At 33.3% G+C, this 12,249-nt stretch overlaps 1 protein-coding gene across 1 annotated transcript in view; it reads left to right on the top strand.

Moving 5' to 3' along the window:
- Positions 1-12,249, top strand: part of LOC114328475 (protein ovarian tumor locus-like) — a 116,609-nt gene that overhangs the window by 77,387 nt on the left and 26,973 nt on the right. Inside the window, exon 6 of the mRNA XM_028277333.2 lies at positions 10,770-10,998. Within this exon, the coding sequence (XP_028133134.2) occupies positions 10,770-10,998 (229 nt within the window). The remainder of the gene's footprint in view (positions 1-10,769; positions 10,999-12,249) is intronic.

Below are 12,249 nucleotides of genomic sequence, written 5' to 3'. Positions count from 1 at the left end.
TTTCTGCTCTTATTGGAGCTTCATCAGAAGGAACGTAGGCACTGTTCTCCTTAATCCAATCAAATCGCATCGAAATGTTTTTCCAAATATTGCAGCCAAAATGATGGTATTGGGTGGCTAGCGCCATCTGGCCGTAAAAATACGAAGCAAGCTTTCAATCCTAATAGCAAATAATTAATATTGAAAAATATCAAAAATTACTAAAAGATTTTTAAATTGAAAACTTACTGGTACATCCCCATGTATACACCTCCAAGACTTCTACAATTTGCAAGTCATATGGATGCTGCAGTAAAGACGATAGGGAAGGAATTCTAGACTTTGCAATTCAAATCCCCCGTCTGCAGCCGGTTAGGAACTGAAAGATGCACCATAGTTACTCTACTGAGTAATAAGAAAATAAAATAAAAATGTGTGTACCATTTTTATATATTCGGCTGCAATACGAAGGAAAAACAATCTTACTTTTTAATTAGAATAAGGAGTGCAGCCAGTCCCTTTAACTGCAATTTTCTGCTCTTATTGGAGCTTCATCAGAAGGAACGTAGGCACTGTTCTCCTTAATCCAATCAAATCGCATCGAAATGTTTTTCCAAATATTGCAGCCAAAATGATGGTATTGGGTGGCTAGCGCCATCTGGCCGTAAAAATACGAAGCAAGCTTTCAATCCTAATAGCAAATATTTAATATTGAAAAATATCAAAAATTACTAAAAGATTTTTAAATTGAAAACTTACTGGTACATCCCCATGTATACACCTCCAAGACTTCTACAATTTGCAAGTCATATGGATGCTGCAGTAAAGACGATAGGTAAGGAATTCTAGACTTTGCAATTCAAATCCCCCGTCTGCAGCCGGTTAGGAACTGAAAGATGCACCATAGTTACTCTACTGAGTAATAAGAAAATAAAATAAAAATGTGTGTACCATTTTTATATATTCGGCTGCAATACGAAGGAAAAACAATCTTACTTTTTAATTAGAATAAGGAGTGCAGCCAGTCCCTTTAACTGCAATTTTCTGCTCTTATTGGAGCTTCATCAGAAGGAACGTAGGCACTGTTCTCCTTAATCCAATCAAATCGCATCGAAATGTTTTTCCAAATATTGCAGCCAAAATGATGGTATTGGGTGGCTAGCGCCATCTGGCCGTAAAAATACGAAGCAAGCTTTCAATCCTAATAGCAAATAATTAATATTGAAAAATATCAAAAATTACTAAAAGATTTTTAAATTGAAAACTTACTGGTACATCCCCATGTATACACCTCCAAGACTTCTACAATTTGCAAGTCATATGGATGCTGCAGTAAAGACGATAGGGAAGGAATTCTAGACTTTGCAATTCAAATCCCCCGTCTGCAGCCGGTTAGGAACTGAAAGATGCACCATAGTTACTCTACTCAGTAATAAGAAAATAAAATAAAAATGTGTGTACCATTTTTATATATTCGGCTGCAATACGAAGGAAAAACAATCTTACTTTTTAATTAGAATAAGGAGTGCAGCCAGTCCCTTTAACTGCAATTTTCTGCTCTTATTGGAGCTTCATCAGAAGGAACGTAGGCACTGTTCTCCTTAATCCAATCAAATCGCATCGAAATGTTTTTCCAAATATTGCAGCCAAAATGATGGTATTGGGTGGCTAGCGCCATCTGGCCGTAAAAATACGAAGCAAGCTTTCAATCCTAATAGCAAATAATTAATATTGAAAAATATCAAAAATTACTAAAAGATTTTTAAATTGAAAACTTACTGGTACATCCCCATGTATACACCTCCAAGACTTCTACAATTTGCAAGTCATATGGATGCTGCAGTAAAGACGATAGGGAAGGAATTCTAGACTTTGCAATTCAAATCCCCCGTCTGCAGCCGGTTAGGAACTGAAAGATGCACCATAGTTACTCTACTCAGTAATAAGAAAATAAAATAAAAATGTGTGTACCATTTTTATATATTCGGCTGCAATACGAAGGAAAAACAATCTTACTTTTTAATTAGAATAAGGAGTGCAGCCAGTCCCTTTAACTGCAATTTTCTGCTCTTATTGGAGCTTCATCAGAAGGAACGTAGGCACTGTTCTCCTTAATCCAATCAAATCGCATCGAAATGTTTTTCCAAATATTGCAGCCAAAATGATGGTATTGGGTGGCTAGCGCCATCTGGCCGTAAAAATACGAAGCAAGCTTTCAATCCTAATAGCAAATAATTAATATTGAAAAATATCAAAAATTACTAAAAGATTTTTAAATTGAAAACTTACTGGTACATCCCCATGTATACACCTCCAAGACTTCTACAATTTGCAAGTCATATGGATGCTGCAGTAAAGACGATAGGGAAGGAATTCTAGACTTTGCAATTCAAATCCCCCGTCTGCAGCCGGTTAGGAACTGAAAGATGCACCATAGTTACTCTACTGAGTAATAAGAAAATAAAATAAAAATGTGTGTACCATTTTTATATATTCGGCTGCAATACGAAGGAAAAACAATCTTACTTTTTAATTAGAATAAGGAGTGCAGCCAGTCCCTTTAACTGCAATTTTCTGCTCTTATTGGAGCTTCATCAGAAGGAACGTAGGCACTGTTCTCCTTAATCCAATCAAATCGCATCGAAATGTTTTTCCAAATATTGCAGCCAAAATGATGGTATTGGGTGGCTAGCGCCATCTGGCCGTAAAAATACGAAGCAAGCTTTCAATCCTAATAGCAAATATTTAATATTGAAAAATATCAAAAATTACTAAAAGATTTTTAAATTGAAAACTTACTGGTACATCCCCATGTATACACCTCCAAGACTTCTACAATTTGCAAGTCATATGGATGCTGCAGTAAAGACGATAGGTAAGGAATTCTAGACTTTGCAATTCAAATCCCCCGTCTGCAGCCGGTTAGGAACTGAAAGATGCACCATAGTTACTCTACTGAGTAATAAGAAAATAAAATAAAAATGTGTGTACCATTTTTATATATTCGGCTGCAATACGAAGGAAAAACAATCTTACTTTTTAATTAGAATAAGGAGTGCAGCCAGTCCCTTTAACTGCAATTTTCTGCTCTTATTGGAGCTTCATCAGAAGGAACGTAGGCACTGTTCTCCTTAATCCAATCAAATCGCATCGAAATGTTTTTCCAAATATTGCAGCCAAAATGATGGTATTGGGTGGCTAGCGCCATCTGGCCGTAAAAATACGAAGCAAGCTTTCAATCCTAATAGCAAATAATTAATATTGAAAAATATCAAAAATTACTAAAAGATTTTTAAATTGAAAACTTACTGGTACATCCCCATGTATACACCTCCAAGACTTCTACAATTTGCAAGTCATATGGATGCTGCAGTAAAGACGATTATTTTATTTTATTTTCTTATTGCTCAGTAGAGTAACTATGGTGCATCTTTCAGTTCCTAACCGGCTGCAGACGGGGGATTTGAATTGCAAAGTCTAGAATTCCTTCCCTATCGTCTTTACTGCAGCATCCATATGACTTGCAAATTGTAGAAGTCTTGGAGGTGTATACATGGGGATGTACCAGTAAGTTTTCAATTTAAAAATCTTTTAGTAATTTTTGATATTTTTCAATATTAATTATTTGCTATTAGGATTGAAAGCTTGCTTCGTATTTTTACGGCCAGATGGCGCTAGCCACCCAATACCATCATTTTGGCTGCAATATTTGGAAAAACATTTCGATGCGATTTGATTGGATTAAGGAGAACAGTGCCTACGTTCCTTCTGATGAAGCTCCAATAAGAGCAGAAAATTGCAGTTAAAGGGACTGGCTGCACTCCTTATTCTAATTAAAAAGTAAGATTGTTTTTCCTTCGTATTGCAGCCGAATATATAAAAATGGTACACACATTTTTATTTTATTTTCTTATTACTCAGTAGAGTAACTATGGTGCATCTTTCAGTTCCTAACCGGCTGCAGACGGGGGATTTGAATTGCAAAGTCTAGAATTCCTTCCCTATCGTCTTTACTGCAGCATCCATATGACTTGCAAATTGTAGAAGTCTTGGAGGTGTATACATGGGGATGTACCAGTAAGTTTTCAATTTAAAAATCTTTTAGTAATTTTTGATATTTTTCAATATTAATTATTTGCTATTAGGATTGAAAGCTTGCTTCGTATTTTTACGGCCAGATGGCGCTAGCCACCCAATACCATCATTTTGGCTGCAATATTTGGAAAAACATTTCGATGCGATTTGATTGGATTAAGGAGAACAGTGCCTACGTTCCTTCTGATGAAGCTCCAATAAGAGCAGAAAATTGCAGTTAAAGGGACTGGCTGCACTCCTTATTCTAATTAAAAAGTAAGATTGTTTTTCCTTCGTATTGCAGCCGAATATATAAAAATGGTACACACATTTTTATTTTATTTTCTTATTACTCAGTAGAGTAACTATGGTGCATCTTTCAGTTCCTAACCGGCTGCAGACGGGGGATTTGAATTGCAAAGTCTAGAATTCCTTCCCTATCGTCTTTACTGCAGCATCCATATGACTTGCAAATTGTAGAAGTCTTGGAGGTGTATACATGGGGATGTACCAGTAAGTTTTCAATTTAAAAATCTTTTAGTAATTTTTGATATTTTTCAATATTAATTATTTGCTATTAGGATTGAAAGCTTGCTTCGTATTTTTACGGCCAGATGGCGCTAGCCACCCAATACCATCATTTTGGCTGCAATATTTGGAAAAACATTTCGATGCGATTTGATTGGATTAAGGAGAACAGTGCCTACGTTCCTTCTGATGAAGCTCCAATAAGAGCAGAAAATTGCAGTTAAAGGGACTGGCTGCACTCCTTATTCTAATTAAAAAGTAAGATTGTTTTTCTTTCGTATTGCAGCCGAATATATAAAAATGGTACACACATTTTTATTTTATTTTCTTATTACTCAGTAGAGTAACTATGGTGCATCTTTCAGTTCCTAACCGGCTGCAGACGGGGGATTTGAATTGCAAAGTCTAGAATTCCTTCCCTATCGTCTTTACTGCAGCATCCATATGACTTGCAAATTGTAGAAGTCTTGGAGGTGTATACATGGGGATGTACCAGTAAGTTTTCAATTTAAAAATCTTTTAGTAATTTTTGATATTTTTCAATATTAATTATTTGCTATTAGGATTGAAAGCTTGCTTCGTATTTTACGGCCAGATGGCGCTAGCCACCCAATACCATCATTTTGGCTGCAATATTTGGAAAAACATTTCGATGCGATTTGATTGGATTAAGGAGAACAGTGCCTACGTTCCTTCTGATGAAGCTCCAATAAGAGCAGAAAATTGCAGTTAAAGGGACTGGCTGCACTCCTTATTCTAATTAAAAAGTAAGATTGTTTTTCCTTCGTATTGCAGCCGAATATATAAAAATGGTACACACATTTTTATTGTATTTTCTTATTACTCAGTAGAGTAACTATGGTGCATCTTTCAGTTCCTAACCGGCTGCAGACGGGGGATTTGAATTGCAAAGTCTAGAATTCCTTCCCTATCGTCTTTACTGCAGCATCCATATGACTTGCAAATTGTAGAAGTCTTGGAGGTGTATACATGGGGATGTACCAGTAAGTTTTCAATTTAAAAATCTTTTAGTAATTTTTGATATTTTTCAATATTAATTATTTGCTATTAGGATTGAAAGCTTGCTTCGTATTTTTACGGCCAGATGGCGCTAGCCACCCAATACCATCATTTTGGCTGCAATATTTGGAAAAACATTTCGATGCGATTTGATTGGATTAAGGAGAACAGTGCCTACGTTCCTTCTGATGAAGCTCCAATAAGAGCAGAAAATTGCAGTTAAAGGGACTGGCTGCACTCCTTATTCTAATTAAAAAGTAAGATTGTTTTTCCTTCGTATTGCAGCCGAATATATAAAAATGGTACACACATTTTTATTTTATTTTCTTATTACTCAGTAGAGTAACTATGGTGCATCTTTCAGTTCCTAACCGGCTGCAGACGGGGGATTTGAATTGCAAAGTCTAGAATTCCTTCCCTATCGTCTTTACTGCAGCATCCATATGACTTGCAAATTGTAGAAGTCTTGGAGGTGTATACATGGGGATGTACCAGTAAGTTTTCAATTTAAAAATCTTTTAGTAATTTTTGATATTTTTCAATATTAATTATTTGCTATTAGGATTGAAAGCTTGCTTCGTATTTTTACGGCCAGATGGCGCTAGCCACCCAATACCATCATTTTGGCTGCAATATTTGGAAAAACATTTCGATGCGATTTGATTGGATTAAGGAGAACAGTGCCTACGTTCCTTCTGATGAAGCTCCAATAAGAGCAGAAAATTGCAGTTAAAGGGACTGGCTGCACTCCTTATTCTAATTAAAAAGTAAGATTGTTTTTCCTTCGTATTGCAGCCGAATATATAAAAATGGTACACACATTTTTATTTTATTTTCTTATTACTCAGTAGAGTAACTATGGTGCATCTTTCAGTTCCTAACCGGCTGCAGACGGGGGATTTGAATTGCAAAGTCTAGAATTCCTTCCCTATCGTCTTTACTGCAGCATCCATATGACTTGCAAATTGTAGAAGTCTTGGAGGTGTATACATGGGGATGTACCAGTAAGTTTTCAATTTAAAAATCTTTTAGTAATTTTTGATATTTTTCAATATTAATTATTTGCTATTAGGATTGAAAGCTTGCTTCGTATTTTTACGGCCAGATGGCGCTAGCCACCCAATACCATCATTTTGGCTGCAATATTTGGAAAAACATTTCGATGCGATTTGATTGGATTAAGGAGAACAGTGCCTACGTTCCTTCTGATGAAGCTCCAATAAGAGCAGAAAATTGCAGTTAAAGGGACTGGCTGCACTCCTTATTCTAATTAAAAAGTAAGATTGTTTTTCCTTCGTATTGCAGCCGAATATATAAAAATGGTACACACATTTTTATTTTAAACTAAACGATATTTAGGTGCAAAAACGAAATAATAGAAACAGTCTCGACGTTTGAATACCTGGGAGTAATAATATCAGAGGATGGAAAGCTACATAGATCAATAAATCTCATACAGGGCGAAAAAAGCAAATAAGATCTACTATGCACTAAATAAAACAATATTTGGAAAGGAATAAATAGATAAAGAAATAAAACTGAAGGTATACAATGCAATATCTGTACCAACTTTAATATATGCAAGTGAGACATGGGTAAACAATGCAAAAATAGACAGTACATACAATAAACGCAGCGGAGATGAAGCAGCTGAGAAAAATAGCAGGAAAAACGAAATTGGACAGAATAAGAAATTAAGATATTAGACAAAGACTGAAACAGGAATCGATAATAACCAAGATCCAAAAAAGAAAATTAAAATTGTATGGACACATTAACAGAATGGACCAAGGAAGACTACCAAAGCAGGTGATGGAATCAAAAAGATATGGTAAAAGAAGGAAAGGGAGGCCAAGGAAGAGATGGATCGATCAGATTATAGAAATTGGACAGGAAAAAGGAAAAACACTTCAACAAATGAAAGAGTTAGCAAAAGACCTCAAGAAATGGAAGATTTGTATAGAGGATGAATAAAACCTCCGACGCCCCTGAGGGGCATAAGGAGTTTCGAGAAAGAAGAAGAGAAGTTATAGCTCATTCGAAAGGTTATTTAATGCTCTATTCACTAATATAAACATTACATAACATAATGATTTATACAGGGCGCCCAAAAAAAATTTTTTTAATTAAATTAATTGAGACAAAAAGAAGAATGTATATACTTAATTTATTTAATTCGAAATACATTTTACTGTTGTCCAAAAACAGAAAACAATATTTACTTGATAAATAAATATTGTTTTTCGCTTAAATTCAATATTATTGCTCTCACCCACCTGCGTCTTAGCAGTTTGAATATTTAATTTAAGCGAAAAGCAATGTTTATTTTTTAAATTACCACTTTTTTCTGATTTCCGACAGCAGTAAAATGCATTTTGCATTAAATAAATTACATACATTCTTCTTTTTGTCTCAATTAATTTAGTTTAAAAAAAATTTTTTGGGCACCTTGTATAAATAATTATGGTAATACTTATCTTAGTGAATAGAGAATTGAATAACCTTTCGAATGAGCTATCACACGACCTTTATTCCCATTTAAAAAATCATCGCTTACGTCATCGCGCCCAGATAGATGATGTCACTAGGATGATATATATCATGGTTTGAAACCAGGGCACAAAATATCCATGATATTTATATAAATATCAAAATATCGGATATACTTATATGATATATATCCGATATATATCCAAAATGTGATATTTATATGATATTTATGATATTTTGGAAAACATTTCAATAGAGAAACTAAATTGACCAAAATAAGACTCTAAATGTAGAATATAACAATATAAAAGGTATATTTTTACTTTAAATAAAAAATACAAAAATATAACAGTATCAAAGGTATATTTTTACTTAAATAAAAAATACAAAAATATAAACGTATGTATGGTAGTATGTTATATAAACGGAAAACAAAATGATACGAGTATCCAAGTAACAACTAAATTAAGTAAAAATATTGAAAACATTAATTTAAACATATAGGTATTTCTATTTTTCCAAAATAACTTAAAATTCTGAACATTTAAAAAATAAAATCAAAATTTAGAAAATTAATTAAAATGATGGTTTAACATCGGAAGTGTCTGAATCAAACCAGAAAAGCACCCAAGACTTAATTCTGCCTCTTCATTTTCCCTTCTTTCAGTTTCTTGTTCAGGCCAAATCCATTCCAAATTGTCATGTTTTTGGTATGAAGAACTGTTTAAATATTTAAACATGAATACAAGTTTAGCAGCCTTTTCGGTTCCTAAATTATTTCGTAATTTGGAATGCACAAGTCCAAAGCTTGAAAAGCACCTTTCAATGCCTGTCGTTGAGGCTACTGCTGTAATTAATTGGTTAATTCGTTCGATAAATATGTTTTTATCAGGCCAAGCAGATTCAGCGATTGGAACAGACTTCCGCCATAATAATGGAGATGTTTTTTTAAAATTTGGACCATACATGAAAGACGGAAAAGGTTTAGACTTCGAAGTTAGAGCCATTACAAAAGGAACAAAATCTGTGTTGGTTGAATTAAAATATTTCTAAGCCTGTTCTTTTTGTTCGGCAGTAAGTCTTTCTCCCAAAAACCGATGGTCCAGTAAGTTTAAACCTAGAGCCATATTCCTCCTTTTGTAATAAAAGTTCTTAATTTGAATTGGTTGATCACTCACTCAGATCTTTTTCCAGTTGAATCCAAATTTCTACGGCGACAGCAATTGTCGTTGGTTTTAACCTTCTTATATAAAAATTAGTACGAAATAAAGTACAGATATATATCACGATATATACAGGGTGTCCCGAAAAGATTGGTCATAAATTATACCAGACATTTTGTAGTCAAAAATAGTTCGATTGAACCTAACTTACCTTAGTACAAATGTGCTCATAAAAAAAGTTACAGCCCTTTGAAGTTACAAAATGAAAATCGATTTTTTTCAATATATCGAAAACTATCAGAGATTTTTTATTGAAAATGGACATGTATCATTCTCATGGGAGGAGCATTTTAAAACAAAATTATAGTGAGATTTGTCCACCCCATAAAAATTTTATGGAAGTTTTGTTCCCTTAAACCCCCCAAACTTTTGTGTACGTCCCAATTAATTCATTATTGTGGTACCATTAGTTAAACACAACGTTTTTAAAACTTTTTACTTCTTAGTATTTTTTCTATAAGCGAGTTTTTATCGAGATGCGACTTCTTTTTTAATATATTTACATACACATTTTATGGGGGTTTTGTTCCTTTAAACCCCCCAAATGTTTGTTTACGTTCCAATTAAACTTTTATTGTGGTACCATTAGTTAAACACAGTGTTTTTAAAACTTTTTTGTCTTTTAGTATTTTTTTGATGTCACCTTTTATCGAGATGTGGCTTCTTTTTCAAAATATACCCAAAAATGTACATTATAAATAAATTTTCAGATTATAACAGGTCTCTATAATCGTACTTAACCATATACAAATATGTGGTGAATTCGACAAATATTCAAAATATCTCAATAAACACTGCCTTATCGTAAAAGTACTACGAGGCAAAAAAGTTTTAAAAACACTGTGTTTAACTAATGGTGCCACAATAATAATTTAATTGGAACGTACACAAAAGTTTGGGGGGGGGGGTTTAAGGGAATAAAACCCCCATAAAAATTTTATGGGGTGCACAAATTTCACTTTAATTTTTTTTTAAGATGTTGCTACCATAAGAATGCCACATGTCCATTTTCAATAAAAAATCTCTAAGAGTTTTCGATATATGAAAAAAAATCGATTTTCATTTTGTAACTTCAAAGGACTGTAACTTTTTTTGTGTGCACTATTGTATATAGGTAAGTGAAGTTCAATCAACCTATTTTTGACTCCAGAATCTGTGGTATAATTTATGACCAATCTTTTCGGGACACCCTGTATAATATAAATATGATATTGATCTGGAATATGATATATATCACGATATATATATCGTGATATATATCAGTGGATATATATCCTCGCGCCCTGTTTGAAACCGGTTAGGGTGTTTATGGTGCTCTCTGTTCGAAATGAAATATAAGACGGCTCTTGTTTTGGATTCGGATTGTGTTTGAAATTGTGTTCCACACTATCACCATTCTTTTTAGCATTATCGATAAGATTTGTTTGATATTAATGAACAATATTATGTTTTTAGAATTGAGATTAGGTGAATGGTATTATGGGGACAACAAACTAATTCTGGGTACAAAATGTATTTTTAACGATATGAATGGAGTTGAAAAATATGAATGCTACATTCAGGAAATGATTAAAGACCAAAACCAATGTGTTGTATATATCACAAAATTGGCCCAGAAGCGTACCGTTAATTATACTGACTTATCTCCAGAAGATGATGCTAAACCTTGGCCGTTACCATACAGGTTAGTACAGGATACAAAATCGATTTAGACAACGGTTTAGACTTTAAGACATGTTAACTAAATGTTATAAATAATATCACTTAATTTTCATTTAGTTGCTATCAATTTGTTGTAATGTAACCAACTGTGTACATCCCACGTGTTGGGAAGGTCCATACCTTACATAAGGGCACCATTCTGTTTAAGGTATTAGTACACTTTAGAAGACGAAAAATAATACATTTTTTCAAGAATTTTTTTCTCAGATCCTTTATTAAAAATGAACATAAAACTTTTTACATATTAATATCTAACTCTTAGAGAGTACAAAAAATATATCTTTTTTCATTTATGCACGTACACTAATATTGTAGAGGGCGCAAAAGTCGAGGCCTCGAAAAATAATGGCGGACAGTTAATCTCAGGATTGGGATATCTGAAACAAAAAAATCATACTGCATTTGAAAAAGTAAGATTTCTTACGTGACAATTTACCACAATTTGACCAAAAAATAAAAAATAAATATTTTTTAACCATGAAAAACTGAAGAAAAATGGGCGATTTTTTCACAAAATTTTTTCAAATCCATAAAATCTTTTTTTGCCGAATTTTTCACTAACGGTGGTAAATTGTCACGTAAGAAAGCTTCTTTTTTCAAATGCCGAACGACTTTTTTGTTTAAGATATCCCAATCCTGAGATTAATTGTCCGCCATCGGAACTCCTTTTTTTCGAGGCCTCGACCTTGACGCCCTCTACAATATTAGTGTACCTGCATAAATGAAAAAAGATATATTATTTATATTCTCTAAGAGTTAGATATTAATATGAAAAAAGCTTTATGTTCATTTTTAATAAAGGTTCTGAAAAAAAAATATGTTGAAAAAATGCTTATTTTTGCTCTTCTAAAGTGTACTAGTACCTTAATCTATATCCATCCTATGGAGTTTTATTTAAGTATGCACCTTTAATGCAACTATATAATATTTAAAGGGTTTTTACCCTAATATTTATTTGGTGGCTCAGCTAGCATCCAACCTGTAAGTATAACCAACTTGCTTTAACCTTGGTCAAAATTTAAATATCAACCTTGCGTTCATTAAACCGTTTGTACTTACTTTTAGGTTCTAACACTGATAATGATTTTTAATAAAATGGAAAACGTTCTGTGATGTAGCCCTTAAAGGGATTTTTAATAAAAATGTTTATACCTTTTACAAAGGATTTTTTTTCAATGTTTGTGATTGATGGTATACAACCAACTACAGGAAA

This window comes from Diabrotica virgifera, chromosome 7, assembly GCF_917563875.1.
Source record: "Diabrotica virgifera virgifera chromosome 7, PGI_DIABVI_V3a".
Classification (NCBI taxonomy): domain Eukaryota; kingdom Metazoa; phylum Arthropoda; class Insecta; order Coleoptera; family Chrysomelidae; genus Diabrotica; species Diabrotica virgifera.
The sequence above is the reverse complement of the archived record's forward strand: the minus strand, read 5'-3'. Positions and strand labels throughout refer to the sequence as shown.